General features: G+C 54.0%; 1 protein-coding gene across 3 annotated transcripts; it reads left to right on the forward strand.

Annotated features, from left to right (window-relative positions):
• Positions 1 to 935: 935 nt before the first annotated feature.
• MAN2A2 (mannosidase alpha class 2A member 2) lies at positions 936 to 18,509 on the forward strand (the record flags this gene model as incomplete). Of its 3 annotated transcripts, XM_079700148.1 has the most annotated exons (23): positions 936 to 1,097; positions 1,669 to 1,926; positions 1,998 to 2,142; positions 4,309 to 4,480; positions 4,930 to 5,057; positions 5,274 to 5,447; positions 5,789 to 5,975; positions 8,432 to 8,609; positions 8,919 to 9,121; positions 9,327 to 9,509; positions 9,682 to 9,796; positions 10,031 to 10,098; positions 10,264 to 10,429; positions 10,949 to 11,185; positions 11,433 to 11,555; positions 11,853 to 11,967; positions 12,230 to 12,363; positions 12,546 to 12,687; positions 15,080 to 15,213; positions 15,528 to 15,602; positions 17,161 to 17,355; positions 17,513 to 17,623; positions 18,357 to 18,509. In XM_079700148.1, 23 exons carry the CDS (start codon positions 966 to 968, stop codon positions 18,507 to 18,509), a joined length of 3,528 nt encoding a protein of 1,175 aa, XP_079556274.1. The 3 variants fall into 3 exon arrangements, with proteins under 3 accessions (XP_079556274.1, XP_079556275.1, XP_079556273.1); XM_079700149.1 differs by lacking the exon at positions 15,528 to 15,602 and having other exon boundaries at positions 951 to 1,097; XM_079700147.1 differs by lacking the exon at positions 15,528 to 15,602 and having other exon boundaries at positions 966 to 1,097; positions 17,516 to 17,623.
• Between the last annotated feature and the right edge of the window lie 361 nt (positions 18,510 to 18,870).

Raw genomic sequence — 18,870 nt, forward strand, 5'->3', positions numbered from 1 at the left:
GCTCCTCAGCCCGAGGGCTGGAGGAAGACTCCTGAGCTGCCGCTCCCGCCGCCGCTCAGCCAGCAGCTAGCTGTCTCCCTCCGCCCAGCAGGCAAGTGCGGGCCGCGGGCGGTGGCGGAGGACACTGATTCTCTGAAGTTGCCCCACAGCCGAGCAGCTGTGCCTAGCTTTTCCCTACCCAGGTTATCTTTGACATCAATCACTGCTGGCTTCCAGGGGATCCCCTAAATGCTCTGTAAGCAGAGGCTGAAAGTTACCCACTGCAGGAGTCAGAGCTAACAGGGAGAGGACTCTTTATGTTAGAAACATAAGCTGTGGCTTCTTTTTTTATTCATTCTGCATTTCTGAATAAGAGAGCAGCTGTGCCAGTCACTCTTTCTGGTGAGTACCAGTCTGATGTAAGCGGGCAGGGAGAAAGGCTTTCTTGTTAGTCTCTTGGGGCTTTGTCTATATCCTTTAAATCAAAATAGATACCAGTATATTCCTCTGAAATTAGAGGCACATGGCCAGGGAGCTTGGACACCCACGTCCTTTAACTGGCTGTGTCTTTCTTGTAGGCAAGCTCTGTGGGCAGCTGATTATAATCAGGAAGTTGTATGGCGAACTCAGGAGTCACAGCTGGGAAGTTTTGTTTTCCGGGTGTGTTTTTTAATAACATCTGCCTGGGAGAGAGCATCATCTCCACCCTAGGGGCAAAACTGCTACCAGGACCAGGCAGGACCGGCCTCAGATATGCCTCTTACTAGTGCTTTCTGTGTCTCAGCCAAGAGAATACGATCCAGGTTGGGTCAGGATCCATAGCCAGTGTCGGGATTCGGTGCTTAGAAGCTTTCTTTTCTTTGGTGTTCCTCGGGAGCAGCCCTCAGGAACTCCTTGGGGCATTTGGTGGAAAGACCACCAAAGGGACTTTTGCCTGCTGGAGCTACATATGGTGTCCCTCCGGCCAGGTGTGTGTGGAGGCCAGTATGAAGCTGAAAAAGCAGGTGACAGTGTGTGGGGCTGCCATCTTCTGTGTGGCTGTCTTCTCACTCTACCTCATGCTGGATCGAGTGCAGCATGATCCCACCCGACACCAGAACGGTGGGAACTTCCCCCGGGTGAGTCATGCCTGATTGCTGATCTCTTCATACACAAATCATCTGGGATCGGGTTATTGCCCCAGCTGGAGAGTCATGTCAGCCCAGGGCAAGAACATTCCTTCCCAATAGGCAGATTTTCTAGAAACTCAAAGCTGAAAGCAGTGATGGCATAAAGAAAGGAGGGAGGGAAAATGGCAATATGTACTGCTGCTCTGTCCTCCTGAATTATTGGCAGACATTGCTAATGGACTGCAGCATCCCTTCCCACTAAGCCCCAGTGCAGTCCTTGTCAGCACAATGCTCCTGAGAGGCAACGCCAATTGTTGAGAATAGGCATGGGAGGTGAAATCTTTGCCATCCATAAGCTAGAGAGTGAGGGTACTCCCAACCCAGGTGGATTGCAGTTTTCAGTAGTGATTCACACCTCTTCCCTTACCTGACCAGAGCAATCCAGCCCTGTAGGCTCATGGTCTTGCCTTTGACTGGGGAGAGAAGGATCATAGTCAGGCTTCAGGTGGTGGGCCTCATGCAGAGATCCTTCTTGTGACATAAGGAGCTGGGAGTGATTGCTTTCTGGTTTTTTTGGCAGAGTCAAATTTCTGTGCTGCAGAACCGCATTGAACAGCTGGAGCAGCTGTTGGAGGAGAATCATGAGATCATCAGCCACATCAAGGACTCTGTGCTGGAGCTGACGGCCAACGTGGAGGGCCCACCTGCCCTGCTGCCGTACTATATGTCCAATGGCTCCTGGGTGGTGCCACCAGAGCCCCGGCCCAGCTTCTTCTCCATCTCCCCTCAAGACTGCCAATTTGCTTTGGGGGTCCGGGGCCAGAAGCCAGAGCTGCAGGTAAGAGTCAGAGCTGGCAGGGACCCACAGTGGCCATGGCTGGGGCACTGAGCTGCTCTCCTGCCCGGCAGATGCTGACTGTATCAGAGGAGTTACCATTTGACAACGTGGATGGCGGCGTGTGGAAGCAAGGCTTTGACATCTCTTATAGCCCGCACGACTGGGACACCGAAGACCTGCAGGTGTTTGTGGTTCCCCACTCTCACAATGACCCAGGTGAGGGCCCAGCAGACCCTGGGAGCCAGGGTGTGGAGTGGACTTTCTTTTTTACTTTTTAAAATTTTTGTTGGAGTATAGTTGATTTAAAATGTTGTATTAGTTTCTGCTGTACAGCAAAGTGTATCAGTTATACGTATGCACATATACAGTCTCTTTTTTTTTTTTTTTTTTTTTTTTTTTTTTTTTTTTTGTGGTATGCGGGCCTCTCACTGCTGTGGCCTCTCCCGCTGCGGAGCACAGGCTCCGGATGCGCAGGCTCAGCAGCCATGGCTCACGGGCCCAGCCGCTCCGCGGCATATGGGATCCTCCCAGACCGGGGCACGAACCCGTATCCCCTGCATCGGCAGGCGGACTCTCAACCACTGCGCCACCAGGGAGGCCCCTACAGTCTCTTTTAGATTCTTTTCCCATATAGGTTTTTTCAGAGTACTGAGTAGAGTTCCGTGTGCTATACAGCAGGTCCTTATTAGTTATCTGTTTTATGTATAGTAGTGTGTCTATGTCAGTCCCAATCTCCCAATTTATCCCTCCCCGCCTCCCCCTGGTAACCATAAGTTTGTTTTCTATATCTGTGACTCTATTTCAGTTTTGTAAGTAAGTTCATTTGTACCATTTTTTTAGATTCCACATGTAAGTGATATCATATGGTATTTGTCTTTCTCTGTCTGACTTACTTCACTCAGTGTGACAATCTCTAGGTCCATCCAAGTTGCTGCAAATGGGATTTCTTTCTTTCTTTTTTTATGGCTGAGTAATATTCCTTTGTATATATGTACCACATCTTCTTTATCCACTCCTCTGCTGATGGACATTTAGGTGGCTTCCATGTCTTGGCTATTGTGAATAGTGCTGCAGTGAACATAGGGGTGCATATATCTTTTTGAATTATGGTTTTCCCTGGATATATGCCTGGGAGTGGGATTGCTGGATCATATGGTAGTTCTTTTTTTTTTTTTTTGGTAGTACATGAGCCTCTCACTGTTGTGGCCTCTCCCATTGCGGAGCACAGGCTCTGGACACGCAGGTTCAGTGGCCATGGCTCACGGCCCAGCTGCTCCTCAGCATGTGGGATCTTCCTGGACCAGGGCATGAACCCGTGTCCCCTGCATCGGCAGGTGGACTCTCAACCACTGCGCCACCAGGGAAGCCCCATATGGTAGTTCTATATTTAGTTTTTTAAGGAACCTCCATACTATTCTCCATAATGGTTGTACCAGTTTACATTCCCACTAACAGTGTAGGAGGGTTTCCTTTTCTCCACACCCTCTCCAGCATTTATTATTTGTAGATTTTTTGATGATGGCCATTCTTACCGGTGTGAGGTGTTACCTCATTGTAGTTTTGATTTGTGTTTCTCTACTAATTAACGATGTCGAGCATCTTTCATGTGCTTTTTGGCCATCTGTATGTCTTCTTTGGAAAAATGGCTATTTAGGTCTTCTGCCCATTTTTTCATTGGGTTCTTTTTTGATATTGAGCTCCATGAGCTGTTTGTATATTTTGGAGATTAATCCTTTGTCTGTTGCTTCATTTGCAAATGTTTTCTCCCATTCTGAGGGTTGTCTTTTCGTCTTGTTTATGGTTTCCTTTGCTGTGCAAAAACTTTTAAGTTTAGTTAGGTCCCATTTGTTTATTTTTACTTTCATTACTCTAAGAGGTGGATCAAAAAAGATATTGTTGTGATTTATGTCAGAGTGTTCTGCCTATGTTTTACTCTAAGAGTTTTATAGTATCCGGCCTTACATTTAGGTCTTTAATCCATTTTGAGTTTATTTTTGTGTATGGTATTAGAGAGTGTTTTAATTTCATTCTTTTACATGTATTTGTCCAGTTTTCCCAGCACCACTTATTGAAGAGACTGTCTTCTCTCCATTGTATATTCTTGTTTCCTTTGTCATAGATTAGTTGACCATAGGTGCATGGGTTTATCTTCAGACTTTCTATCCTGTTTTATTGATCTATATTTCTGGTTTTGTGCCAGTGCCATACTGTTTTGATTACTGTAGCTTTGTAGTATAGTCTGAAGTCAGGGAGCCTGATTCCTCCAGCTCTGTTTTTCTTAAGATTGCTTTGTCTGGGGTGGGCTTCCTGATGACAAAGGTAAGGGAGGGACAGTTGAAGAAGATGGTGGCATCCTCAGGGGACCCTATGTTGGCTCCCCAGGCTGGCTCAAGACCTTTGACAAGTACTACACAGAGCAGACCCAGCACATTCTCAACAACATGGTGTCCAAGCTGCAAGAGGACCCCCGGCGGCGCTTCATCTGGGCGGAAGTCTCCTTCTTTGCCAAGTGGTGGGACAACATCAATGCCCAAAAGAGAGCAGCAGTCCGAAGGCCAGTGCCAGTTGGGGAGGCAGGAGGGCTATTCTCTGGGCTCTAGGTTGGGTGTGAAGTCCTCTCCTGGAGCTGCAGGTGCCAAGGTGTCAGGGAGAGGCAAGGGGAACCTTGGCAGAGATGAGGAGTGATGGTAGAGGAGCCAGGAATGAGAAGGCAAGAACTGATTTGAGGGTCACTCGTGTTAGGAGAAATCACAGTAGTGTGAGCACAGGGAAGAGAAAGCATAGGGCCTGGCCCCTGGAAGCGCAGACAGAGGTCCAGGAGTAAGCAGAGCCAGGACAGCATGGAGGTTGGCTGGAGAGAGAGAAGGGCGCATGTCTGTTGTCTTGGTCCTGGGTTTGGGTGAACTGGCTCAGTGAGGCCAGTGCACACAGGTCCCGGCATCTGGTTGGCAGGACTGAGCAGAGGGTCTCTGCCCCAGGCTGAGTGTGAGTCCTTAACTCCAGGCTGGTGGGAAACGGGCAGCTGGAGATTGCAACAGGAGGCTGGGTAATGCCGGATGAGGCCAATTCCCACTACTTTGCATTGATTGACCAGCTCATTGAGGGACACCAGTGGCTGGAGAAAAACCTCGGTGAGTCCGGGCTCAGCAGTGGGAGTCTGCCCCCATAGCTGGGCCCAGAGGACAGCAGGGGGCTCTAAGGCACAAGGATTGGCAGGGGGTGCTTCTTTTCTAGGCTAATTCCACCAGCGTGGGTGTGGTGTGATGGCAAGACGGGATCTGGGGCCCCTGTGCCGGGAGGCCAGGCCCTGAGGCATTCAGGCCTCTGGCTTCCATGCCCCTGCCCAGGTGCAACCCCACGCTCAGGCTGGGCGGTGGACCCCTTTGGATACAGCCCCACCATGCCTTACCTGCTGCGCCGTGCCAACCTGACCAGCATGCTGATTCAGAGGGTACATTATGCTATCAAGAAGCACTTTGCTGCCACCCACAGCCTGGAGTTCATGTGGAGGCAGACCTGGGGTAAGGCCAGGTAGGGTGGAGGGGGGTCACAGCAGTGGTTCCCACTGGGAAAGGGCAGGGATATCAGAAATAAGACCCATCTGTCCTTTAGAGCAGACCAACAAACACTGGTGCAGACCGTCAGAAGCTGTCTCCTTCAGGTTAGGTGGGGATCACATTGATCTCTGGCCTCTGTGGAGCCTGCTGTCTGTCTCCTGGAGGAGCTGTGGGCTCCAGAGCCCTCCCTGTGTCTTTTGCAGCCTTAAGTCTATTTCACGCCTTTAGCTGGAGCAGATACACTCCCACCCCCGGCATCCCTGTGCCCAGCTCCAGGGGCTGACTGCTTGGTGTGTTTTCTATAGACTCGGACTCCAGCACAGACATCTTCTGCCACATGATGCCTTTCTACAGCTATGACGTCCCCCATACATGTGGCCCGGATCCCAAGATCTGCTGCCAGTTTGATTTCAAGCGCTTGCCTGGGGGGCGCATCAACTGCCCTTGGAAGGTGCCACCCCGGGCTATCACAGAGGCAAACGTGGCCGAGAGGTACTTGCTCCCAGACCTGGACTAGGTGTGGTGGTGTTATTTTCACTCTGCAGAGGAGTCAGGAGACCTGACTTCTGGTCTGGGCTCTGCTGCATGGGGGCTTCGGGTTCCACATTCATAAAATGGGGGTGGGCTCGGCTGGTGAATTCAGGCCCACAGCCCTTGCAGTGACAGTTCCTTTACTGTGTTTTCCTGGAAAACTAGAGTGAGTGGCTCTAAGGAACCACATTTTCCAGAATCATTTTGTTTTCCCAAATGAGTATGTTTTCCAGTGTCCTAACAAACTGTCGGAGCCAGTGGACTGACTCAGAGGCGAATAATTCTCAGATTAGATGTATTGCCTTACAACCTTCAGTCTGGTATGCCTGCATTAAGCTCAGGCCTCCTGCCTTGGCTTGAAGTCACCCGGGATCCTCAGTGCTCTGTGCACCCAGAATCCCATTCAGATCCACATTCCGTCCCGCCCAACAGCCTCCAGCCTCTGAGAAAACACACCTGTTCCCTTTGAGAGAATCCTTAGGGACCCCAAAAGATGTTGCTGAAATCAGCTCCCCTGGGAAAAGGTGGTTTAAGAGAAAGCTAAACAATTATTTAGCCAGAACTGGACTGGCCTTAAGAATATAACAAGTTGAACGGGTTTTCATGTTGCAATCCTCCGATTTCCATGATGTCTAAGAGGTGAAACATGTGACCAGAAGGGAAAGAAAGTGGTCTTTTGTTTCCAGAATCCAGAAATCTAAATGCTGATTCCAAGCAAGAATCTAGGGCTTTTAAGGCATGCTTTTTCTGAAAGCAGCAGCTGTGATCTACAGATGCCAGGCCAGGTTTACAGAGAGCAAGTCATGGGAGATAACCTCATTTTCTCCTTTAAATTTATTTATTTTATTTTTGGCTGCATTGGGTCTTCCTTGCTGTGCGCGGGCTTTTCTCTGGTTGTGGCAAGCAGGGGCTACTCTTTGTTGCAGTGCGCAGGCTTCTCACTGCAGTGGCTTCTCTTGTTGCAGAGCACGGGCTCTAGGTGCGCAGGCTTCAGTAGTTGTGGCTCACGGGCTCTAGAGCGCAGGCTCAGTAGTTGTGGTGTGCGGGCTTAGTTGTTCCACGGCATGTGGGATCTTCCCGGACCAGGGATTGAACCCGTGTCCCCTGCATTGGCAGGTAGATTCGTAACCACTGCGCCACCAGGGAAGCTCTCATTTTCTCCTTTAAAAGGCTTACAAGGATGTTAAATTAGGGGAAGTTGGTATTTGAGGAGTCCTTTCTTGAGAGCAAAATGGAACAGAACAAGCTGCACCAGCATGGCTAAGTACATTAGTGGCTGGTTGAACTGTAACACCCATAACATGCCAATTACCAGGGTGGTCTAAAAAGAGAAAGAGGCTTTAATGACACAGGTCTCTGTTTTTCTGTTGATTACATTAATGACTTGGATGAAAAAGGAAATAATAAATGTTTATGTAGAACAGTGCCAGGCACTGTTCTAAGTGTTTAACAAATATTAATTCACTCAGTTCATTGTAAATTCTCATAATACTATGACAGTAGGTACTGATGTTATTCTCATTTTATAGAAACTGAGGCCCAGAGAGGTTAAGTAAGTTGTCTAAGGTCACACAGCTAGTGCATACAGAGCTAGTGTTGGTGTAGTCCAGTCCCCAAGTCCAGGCTCTTCATTCTAGGGCTGTACTGCATCACTAACTGGTGGCAAACAAAGCTGGAGTGTCAGAGTCAGGATCCCAAAAGATCTCAGTAGGTTGGGACGTGGGTTGAACCTAACCATATAAGATTTATTAGATAAATGTAAGATTCTACCCTTAGCTTCAGCAAACAGAATAGGAAAGTTCAGGATGAGAAAAGATCTTGCTGGGCCGCATGCACAGAAAACATGATCACTGGTGTCAGCATGGTGGGGTGACAGTGGGGGCTGCCAGACATACCTGTATAGACACACGCCGCTCCCACGGCAGCTCTGGCCAGACTAGGGGGTGTGGCCTGCCTTCCCCCGGACTCCCGTATTCAGCGCTGCGCCCCGCACTCTGGGATCCTGGCAGACGGGCTCCTCAAGAGAACTGCTGGTGACTGGATTCTCAACTGCTATGTAGGGACCAAATAGAGGGGCTGGGATTACAGAGGCTGATGAGAAAGCACAGGGAAATGCTTGCACATCTTGGATATGTCTGAGGGACCGTCATGGGGAAGGAGGACTGGTTTGTTCTTTGTGGTATCCAAGGGCAGAACTGGGGCCAGGGGATTGAAGCCACGCATCAGGAAGAACTCTCTAGTTGTTTGGAGAACACTGGGCTCCCTGGGACTGGGTTTCACCCCATGAGGTATCTATCCCCAAGCCGAGTGACTCTGTGATGAGGATGTATCAGAGGGCTCCTCTCAGGCTGGCTCTGCTCAGGATCCTATAATAATGTGAGACTCCATGTGGGGCCCTTCCCCCTTCCCACCCACAGGGCAGGCCTGCTCCTGGATCAGTACAGGAAGAAGTCCCGGCTCTTCCGAAGCAACGTCCTCCTGGTGCCACTGGGCGATGACTTCCGATATGACAAGCCCCAGGAGTGGGATGCCCAGTTCTTCAACTACCAGCGGCTCTTCGACTTCCTTAACAGCAAGCCTGATCTCCACGTGCAGGTGTGAAGGGACACTCACCAGGGAGGGGGCCTCGGTGGTGCTGCAGCCCAGCCCTTCCTGTGAGGTTTCATGCTCCCCGATACTGCTCCAAAGCAGGGGTTCATTACCAACTCTGGGCATAGTTTCCCTTTTATGTCACAGTTCTTTCCCAGGTTCCTCAGCTTCTCGAGGTCCAGAAGGTAGGACATATGGTGACTACTCTCTGCATAGGCAAACATCCCTGCCCCTAGCCTCCACTGCAGCACTGGGGGGCCACAATTCCCAGAAGACTCTGGAACTGATGGAAGCGGGTTTTGGGGGTCCCTACAGGCCCAGTTTGGCACCCTCTCCGACTATTTTGACGCCCTATACAAGAGGACAGGGGTGGAGCCAGGGGCCCAGCCTCCAGGGTTTCCTGTGCTGAGCGGGGATTTCTTCTCCTACGCGGACCGGGAGGACCATTACTGGACAGGCTATTATACTTCGCGGCCTTTCTACAAGAGCTTGGACCGCATCCTGGAAGCGCACCTGCGGTGAGACCTGCCCCCCTTCCAGGCTGGAGGGATAGAGTAAGCCTTTGAGGTTTAAGGAGGGGCTGGATTGGCTCAGAAGGGACTAGAAGGGCATGGAGACCAAGACAAGTGGAGAAGGGGTGAAAGGAAGAGGAGTGGGGCTTGCAGAGTGAGGGTGGGCCCTAGGGAGCTGTATGGCAGGAGGCTGACTTCTCTCTCTGGGCAGGGGGGCAGAGATTCTGTACAGCCTGGCTGTGGCTCATGCCCGGCGCTCTGGACTGGCCAGCCAGTACCCGCTCTCAAACTTCGCCCTTCTGACGGAAGCTCGGCGCACACTGGGGCTCTTCCAGCACCACGACGCCATCACTGGCACTGCCAAGGAGGCAGTTGTTGTGGACTATGGGATCAGGTGGGAGCCCTCTCCTCTTCCCCATCAGCTCCACGCCTTGGCCCACTGTCCCAAAAGGGAGGATGCACCAGGCAGTCAGTGGGCAGGCCTGCCAAGGGCTCGCCCTGTTGGCAAGTAGACAGTCTCTCGGTGGTCACCTCTCCCATGGTCCCTCTCCTGCCCACCCTCCCAGGCTTCTGCGCTCCCTTGTCAACCTGAAGCAGGTCATCATTAACGCAGCTCACTATCTGGTGCTGGAGGACAAGAAAAGCTACCACTTTGACCCTGAGTCACCCTTCCTGCAAATGGTAAGCCCCACTCCTGCACCTGCTCAGGGGGACCCTCTGGTGTGCAGTCCTGTGCCGAGAACTGTGGTGCGAGGGCGTTGTCCTTCTTTTCCTTCCCGGTCCTGGAGTGAAAGATCTGTGCCTGGCGCAGCTGCTGGTCCCCATGTGGGACACGTTTGGGGGGTGGGGGGAGTCAAGACTCCGAGTCAGGCCGAGCCCCATGATAGTTCTTTTTTCCCACCCACTTCATTCTAGGATGACACCCGCTTAAATCACGATGCCCTACCAGAGCGCACCGTGATCCAGCTGGATTCCTCACCCAGGTGAGCCGGGCTGGGCCAGGCGCAGAGGCAAAGCCCCTTCCTGGCTCTGGGCACCCTCCACCCCCACCCTGCTGAACCACTGAGGGATCCTTGGCCTGGCCACTGTTCCTGCTTTCACTGTTCCAGAGCAGTGGCCTCCTGGGTGAGCCTACTTTCTGCTCACAGATATGTGGTGCTGTTCAACCCACTGGAGCAGGAGCGGCTCAGTGTGGTGTCCCTTCTGGTCAGCTCACCCCGGGTGCGGGTCCTTACAGAGGAGGGTCAGCCCCTGGCCGTGCAGGTCAGCGCGCATTGGAGCTCTGCCACTGACATGGTCCCTGATGTCTACCAGGTGAGGCGGGGGCTTGGCAGGTGGGGCCCGGCCTCGGCCCTCTGTGCTGATCCTTGGCCTCTCCCCGGAGCCTCACACTGCCCACGGACACTGGCTTCCCACCCTCCTGCTTGCAGCCCTCTTACTCCCCAGGTTGGGGACCAGAGTCTTGGGGAGAGGGGTTGTCCAGAGGACAGTCACTCCTGGGGTTTGAGTCTGTCCTTGAAAGGAAGGGGAAGTTTGGTATAGTATGATAATAGTAAAAATGGTAGTTATGCTGCCCCATCGTTTGTTCATTCAACAAATATTTATTGAAAGCTTAACGTGTGTTTACCATCTCATAGTTTTCCAAATATCATTTGAGACTCATGAAAGTCTGACGAGGGGCAAGTAACATCACCTGCGCTTTGGGTGGAGGGCACCGAGGCCCCAGTGGGTGCAGGGACTTGCTCAGGCTCTCAGGGCCAGAACCCCAGGCCTGCATCCAAGACTGACACCCATGCCGTGGCCCACGCTTCCTCACCCTTCCCGTGCCTGCAGGTGTCTGTGCCCATCCGCCTGCCGGCGCTGGGCCTGGGCGTGCTGCAGCTGCAGCTGGGTCTGGATGGGCCCCGCACCGTGCCCTCCTCCGTGCGTGTCTACCTGCATGGGCAGCAGCTGTCCGTCAGCAGGCACGAGGCGTTCCCTCTACGCGTCATTGACTCTGGCACCAGCGACTTCGCCCTCAGCAACCGCTATATGCAGGTCTGGTTCTCAGGCCTTACCGGGCTCCTCAAGGTAAAGAGCCAGGGGCTGGGAGCCGGAGGAGGGCACGCATGTCGGGGGGGTCGTGCGAGCTGCCTCCGGCCCAGAAGTGTGCTGCCACCTGACTCATGGTGGACCCGGGAGTGGGCCATCTGGGCCCCGAGCTGACAGCACAGGGAAGTAGGGCTGGGCTCCTCAGGGGAAGTTCATCCACACCCTCCCGGGGGCGGGCCTGACACGCGGATGTGGGGCCAGGGGTCAGGGCTGTGTCTCTTGGCAGAGCATCCGAAGGGTGGACGAGGATCAGGAGCAGCGGGTGGACATGGAGTTCCTCATCTATGGCACCCGCTCGTCCAAAGACAAGAGTGGAGCCTACCTCTTCCTGCCTGATGGCGAGGCCAAGGTACCCTAGAGACACCTTGCAAACCCCAGCAGGCCCTGGAGGCCTCAGGAGCAGAGGGCAGGAAGAAGGGAACGGACCTTCGTCCAGGGCGACCCTGCCTGCCAGGGTGCCTCGCCTGCACTGCCCCTGTGGGGGGTGGGAGACTGAAGAACGTCACCCGGGAGCCTGGGCCCGGCTCAGCCAGGGGTCTCAGCCCAGAGCCTGCTGGAAACAAGTCCTCCTGCTTGACCGTGGGCCGGCATCTCCCTGCTTTGCTCTCTGTGCCGTGGGTTCAGCAGCCACTTGCTCTTTCCCCAGCCCTACGTCCCCAAGGACCCTCCCGTGCTGCGCATCACGGAAGGCCCTTTCTTCTCAGAGGTGGTGGCCTACTATGAGCACGTTCACCAGGTAGTCCGGCTTTATAACCTGCCAGGTGAGCCGTGCAGACGAGGAAGGTCGGGGAGGAGGTGTGGGCTCTGCGGGCCGTGCCGTGCTCTTCCTTCTGCCTGTCGTCTGTCCGTGCAGCTATTCCCAACAAACATGTCATTTGAGATGCAGGTGATTCTTAACTCTCTTGGAGTAGAGCTTGGCTAGAAATGCTGGGAATTGCCCGGGGCTTGGGCACAGCCTCTCCCAGCCCAGTCTCTCAGGCTGTGGCTCACGCCACTCGGCCTCTCCCTTTGTCCTGTGCCCAGGGGTGGAGGGGCTATCTCTGGACGTGTCATCCCTGGTGGACATCCGGGACTGCGTCAACAAGGAGCTGGCCCTGCGCCTCCACACAGACATCGACAGCCAGGGCACCTTCTTCACGGACCTCAATGGCTTTCAGGTGATGCCTCAGGCCTGGGGCCCCAGAGACTGTATGGAACAGAACTTGGACTGTGTTTACTGCCTGCATCACAGGCCCTGGCAGGTGATCTGCTCTGACGGAGCAGGAGGAATCGGAGGCAAGAGTGATCCGGGCCTAAATGGTGCCCGGATTCTCTTGATCTGCTGGCCTTGCCCCCGCAGGTGCAGCCCCGGCGGTATCGGAAGAAGCTGCCCCTGCAGGCCAACTTCTACCCCATGCCGGTCATGGCCTGCCTCCAGGACACACAGAGCCGCCTCACGCTGCACGCTGCCCAGGCCCTGGGCGTCTCCAGCCTCCACGATGGTGAGGGGAGCAGGCGCTCTTTGGGGGGAGAGGGCAAGATCGAGAAGCCCATCCCCGCCACCGAGGCCCGTCCTCTCTGTGGGCCTCTCCGTCTTTCCTGTCCGTCAGTCACACACCAGCGGGAGATGAAAGGAAGGCAGACACCTGCTGTCACCCTCTCCCCTAGTGGAGGCAGCTGTGGAGGTGACTGGGGGTGGGTGGCCTGTTGGATCCCCTCAAGAAGCATCAGGGTATTGAAGGGTGATTCTTAGCTGAGGTGTGCAGCCACCTTCTCCTGACAGGGATGGCAGTAGGGACAGTTGGAAAAGTGTAGTCAGTGTTATAATGAAATATTTAGCAAAGGAGAAAAATACGTTCTGCCTTCCTACCAATGGTCATTAAAAGAGAGAATGACAAAAAAAAAAAGAGAGAATGACATTCTTAAGAATCTAAATGAGGGCTTCCCTGCTGACGCAGTGGTTAAGAATCTACCTGCCAATGCAGGGGACACGGGTTCGAGCCCTGGTCTGGGAAGATCCCACATGCCGTGGAGCAGCTAAGCCCGTCTGCCACAACTCCTGAACCTGTACTCTAGAGCCCGCGAGCCACAACTACTGAAGCCCGTGTGCCACAACTACTGAAGCCCGCGTGCCTGAAGCCCGTGCTCCCAACAAGAGAAGCCACCGCAATGAGAAGCCTGCACACCGCAACAAAGAGTAGCCCCCACTCGATGCAACTAGAGAAAACCCATGTGCAGCAACGAACACCCAACGCAGCCAAACATAAATAAATTAAAAAAAAAAAAAAGAATCAAAACGAGGACATGAGGAGACTGACCTGGAGCTGGTCACACTGGGCCAGCCCAGGTGGCTCCCATAGCCTCAGGGTAAAGTGAACAGTTTGCACTTAGTGGCCTCTGAGGCCTTCAGGTCGTCTGTCCTTGGGGCAGAGCCTTTGTGCAGGACTGAGCCAAGAGTGCCCAGTCTAGGCTCTGCAGGGCCGGTGGCGAGCACAGTGGGGACTTGACTCCCTTCTGGAAGGCATGAGGCTCTGCTGCCCCTTTGCCCAGTATCACTACGGTTGTAAAACTCTTAGCCCAGTATCCTCCCTTGGTCTCTGCCCTTCTGGAAAACAGTGTGCTAACAGGCGATTGTTTTACATGCAAGGGGTCCATTTTAGGATTTGGTGTGCCTTTCTGTGGTTGCTCAGGGTAAAGACTGAGGAACTACGTAAGTCAGAATCTGGGCTGGGGTGATGGGAGTGCAGATAGAGCCGTCTGTATGGGCTCCTCTCAAGAGATTCTTGAAAAAAACAGATGCTGGGAAAAATCCTCATTCCAACATATGTCAGCTTTGAGTGAGCCCCTTCCTCAGGCATATTTTTATTTTTATTTTTATTTTTAATTTATTTGCATCTTTGTTGCTGTGCGCGGGCTTTCTCTAGTTGCAGCGAGCGGGGGCTACTCTAAGTTGCGGTGCACGGGCTTCTTATTGGGTGGCTCCTCTTGTTGCAGAGCACGGGCTCTAAGCACGCCAGTTTCAGTAGTTGTGGCATACGGGCTCAGTAGTTGTGGCACACGGGCTCAGTAGTTGTGGCACATGGGCTCAGTAGCTCCGCAGCCTGTGGGATCTTCCTGGACCAGGGCTTGAACCCATGTCCCCTTCATTGGCAGGCAAATTCTTAACCACTGTGCCATGAGGAATGTCCCCCCAGAAATATTTTTAAAAGAAAGGAAAGGTTAGGGACTTCCCTGGAGGTCCAGTGGTTAAGACTCCATGCTTCCAGTGCAGGGGGTGTGGGTTCAATTCCTGGTCGGGGAACTAAGATCCCACATGCCGTGTGTGGTGCAGCCAAAAAAAAAAAAAAGCAAAGGATCCTCTCCCATCTCTCATCTGCAGGGCAACCCCATATAACACCTAATCTGAGCCTCTGCCTGATATGCCATCTGGCTGTCCTCTTGCTCCCTCCTTTTGACAGACGCGGCAGGCAGACCTGGAGTCTGTCCCCACATAGAACCAGGGCCGGAAGCATGTGTTCCAGTCACAACAAAATCCGCCCCACCTGAGAAAACCTGCCCCGGGTCAGGGCCTCTGCAGCAGCTGCTGAGGGCTGTTGTGTTTGCTGTTCACTTTGTTGTATGTGGCCAGCCTAGAGACGGTTCTCTGCCTGGGCACCTGGGCCAGCCCCCACTCCTGAGCTGCGGAGCACGGGCAGTGAACTGCCAGGGTCACAGTCCTTCATTCAGCCCCTTCCAGCTCTAGGTTCCATGGCGGCTTTGTGTCCTGAGTGACTCAGCTTCCAGCCAGTTCCCTGGGCTCTTCCCTTGGGGCTTTGGTGGGCTGCTGCTTCCAGAGGTTGATGTCTGCTTGGGGGTGAGACAGGCAGGCTGGGGGCTCACAGCTAACTTCCCTAGGCCAGCTGGAGGTGATCTTGGACCGGCGACTAATGCAGGACGACAACCGGGGCCTGGGCCAAGGGCTCAAGGACAACAAGAAAACCTGCAACCATTTCCGTCTCCTGTTGGAACGGCGAACCCTGGGCAGGGAGGTAAGTTCTGGGCCTCCCCCTAGGGAGACAGGTCAGGCTAGGCCCCGTGGGTGGCCTTGGGGTTCCAGCCTAGGGCTTGGGGAGCGTACTAGAGGTGCTCAAGGGTAGCAAGAGTAGGGCCTGATTCCCGGCGGGGAAGCGAGTCTGATGCTTTGCTGCTCCATCTAATGCAGCCTGGCACCTCCCTCTCCACAGCACCCTGTCGCCTGTGCCCTCCTCATGCTCATCTCCCACCTTCCCACCCCCACCCCTGTGTCCTCTAACCTGCTCTGCTCGTGCCCCACTCATCTCATGGCTTTCTTTGCCCCCACCAGCCTGGCTTTTTCTCCAAACTGGCAGCCATGTTTAGGGGCTTGATCTTTCACAGCAGCAGGAGCAGGCACCGAGAGGTAAGGGCCAGCGATGGAGTGTTGAACTAGTGTTAGTTATTTGTAGCTGGAGTTGGAGCTGGCGGATGGCAGAGCCCACTGCTCCATCTGCCTGTCTGGGGCTCAGTCACTCACTCATCAAATAGCTGCTGGGCACCCGCTATGCTGTAAGGACTGAGAGGGCCGCAAATGCATAAGATACTGCCTCAGAGCTCTAGGAATTGACTCGTGAGTATGGGTGGGGGCCAAGCTATGTGTGTGAAAATATAAGGTTGAAAAGGGGTATGTCCACTGGTCCTGAGGAGTGAGAGAACATAGTGGGCCAAGGGGATCAAGGACAGGTTCCTGGAGGAGGTGTCATCCACGCACGTCTTTGATGAATGGGGGTCTGCCCTACACACTTGAACTGAGGCACAGGGTGGGAGGCAGGAAGGAACATGAATGGGAAGAGCCGTGAGTTCACTCAGCTAGACCAGAGCCACCTGTGCAGTGTGATAGCCACTAGCCACATGTGGCCACTTAAACGTATTAAGACAAAACACAATAACCAGTTTGATTCTTCATTCAAACTGGCCACATTTCAAGTGGCTCAGTGGCCACAAGTGGTTAGTAGCTCCTGTGCTAGTGCAGATATAGCATAATTCCCTGATTGCAGAAAGTTCTAGTGGCCAGTGCTTGGCTGCCATGGGGGTAGGCTGGGGCAGACTGTAGTGGGCCTTTAGTGCCTGGTGAAGAGTCTGGACTTCCTCCTGGAGGCCAGTGAGGGATCTGAGCTGGGAGAACACTGTTGGGACTTTGCCCTAAGCATGTCACTCCCACAACAGGGACTCAGGTGGATCTTCAGGGAGACCGGAGGCAGGGGTGACAGCTTAAAGGCTGTTCAAGCAGGAAATTTTGGTGACTTGAAATGAGCCATGGGAGGGAGAAGCCGGGGGTGGACGTGAGGACACTGCCGAGGTGGGAATGGAGATCGTGGCTGAGGGAAGTGCAAGATTCTGGACAGTAGGAAGGCGGGTGGTGCTAAGAGCAGAAATCCAGAATATGGAAGAGTAGCCGCCTTGGGGGAATGTCCAGCTTAGGCCCGTGAGTGTGACATCTAGGTCAGCCATCTAAGGAGTAGTCCTCAGTCAGCACAGCTGTGGGGACTGCCAGGCCTGAGTGTCAGGGCTGGTGCTGTGGGTACGGGGTCGAGCTTGAAGCCACAGGGTTGCCCCAGAGACTTTCTCCATCAGAGGCCCATCCCCCATGGTGAAGCATCCATCTGTCTGTCTTCCATTCTCCTCCCTGCACTGAGAATCTCTATGTGACAGGAGATGTTGCTGAGGGGAGTGTGTGACTCACGGTGGTGTTGTGGAAGCAGAAAGCCTCTATAGTTAGAGGAGCGCTGGCCTGGTGAGGTAGCCCTTCCTAAGCTGTGTCAGGTGGGAAGTGACCGCATTTGAAGAGTCCTGGAGTCAGGCACCCCTTGTATCCAGACACACCAGGGAAGCTCTCTCCAAAGAAACAGACCTGGATGCGCTGTTATCCTCCTGCTCTCCCCACTCCACTTCCTCACCCATGTCTCGGGCCAATCTTTCAGGTCCAAGATGGCCCCTCTACCAGCTACCCATCCCTCCTCAGTCACCTGACTTCCATGTACCTGAACACCCCTGTGCTTGCCCTGCCTGTGGCCAAGAGGCAGCCCCCAGGCCCTGCTCTGTGCTCATTTCATCCTCTGGCCTCCTCTCTGCCCTGTGACTTCCACCTGCTCAACCTGCGGACGCTCCAGGCAGAGGTGAGTGTCCCGCTCAGTGCTGACCCTCGGGGCAGACCCTGCCCTCCTCGCCCAGACTCCTCCCCTTCCCAGCCCTGCCTGCCGGGCAGAGGCGCTGCTACACCGGTGAGCCCTGCAGAGACCCCCTTCTCTCCACTGCCCTGTGGTCTGTCACCAGGATGATAGCTTGCCCTCAGCCGAAACTGCGCTCCTCTTACACCGCAAGGGTTTTGACTGTGGCCTCGAGGCCAAGAACTTGGGCTTCAACTGCACCACAAGCCAAGGCAAGGTGAGCAGGGCCCAGGTGCGGGAAGGGAGAGGAGGGCAGGGAAACAGAGCACTGGTGATGGCAAGCTGAGAGCTTGGTGAAGCGGCAGTGAGGCTGGGCAGCGAGGGGGGAGGTGGCAGGGTTATTCTGGGGCTTTACGGAGAGCAAGGGAGAAGCTGTTGACGTGTGTTTTCAAAGCCTCTGAGGCGTGGCAGGGGCCAGTTCCAGACAAGGTGTCCAGGTGGAGAACTTCTGTTTCATGTGTATGGACCTCTATCAAACAAACGGAAACACCAGGAATTAAAAACTAAAAGCCATCATACTCTGTTCATTGTTTAAGGCTGGCACTGATAGATGCCTCCGTGTGCTGAGCACCAGTGATTCAGAAGTGACTCAAGACATGGTTCCTGCTGGGGGTTCCCTGGCGGTCCAGTGGCTAGGACTCAGTGATTTCACTGCCTTGGGCCAGGTTCAGTCCCTGGCTGGGGAACTAGGATCCCGTATACTGCATGGCACAGCCAAGAAAAAAAAAAGGTCCCTCTCCTCAAAGAGCTCACAGCTCAGTGCAGCAGTTCCTACCCTAATGTCTGTGGACAGGCTTCAAGGTTGCACAGACTCACCTGTGTATGTAGGCACCTTGCTGCAGAGAGGCCCGTAGCTTTTGTGAGATTCATACAAGTTATATAGAGGAAGAGCAGCAGCATCTGGTGTGTCAGCCCCCAGCACTGCCCTGCGCCTTCTCTCCTCCCCACAGGTGGCCCTGGGGAGCCTCTTCCGTGGCTTGGATGTGGTTTTCCTACAGCCAACCTCCTTGACATTGCTGTACCCCCTGGCCTCGCCCTCCAACAGCACTGACATCTATTTGGAGCCCATGGAGATCGCCACCTTTCGCCTCCGCCTGGGCTAGGGCTTCTTGTGGCCTGAAGAGAAAGTTCATCCACAGAGACGGCCTTTTCACATAAGATCGGGTTGGACAAGCCACCCCGGGTCTCCTGTCCTGATCTACCTCTCAGAACTGTGACAGACTGGGCTCTGCCCTCATTTTCTCTTTATCGTTGCTTCTGTGTTCGGGGGCAACCCACAGCCCGGCGTTGGGTGGATAGGGCAGGCGCCAGTGAGATGTAGGAGAGAAGGCCCTTGGTCAGAGTGGGTGGTGCCAGCCTCTGCTTTGGGTTGTGCGTGTCCACCTAGTTGGGTGCAGGCTCAAACACCCATCCTTTCCCCTGAATGGGATGGAGGAGAAGCAGGAGAGCCTGAGTGGGTAATAG

The sequence above is a fragment of the Hyperoodon ampullatus genome (assembly GCF_949752795.1).
Source record: "Hyperoodon ampullatus genome assembly, chromosome: 3".
Taxonomy (NCBI): Eukaryota; Metazoa; Chordata; class Mammalia; order Artiodactyla; family Ziphiidae; genus Hyperoodon; species Hyperoodon ampullatus.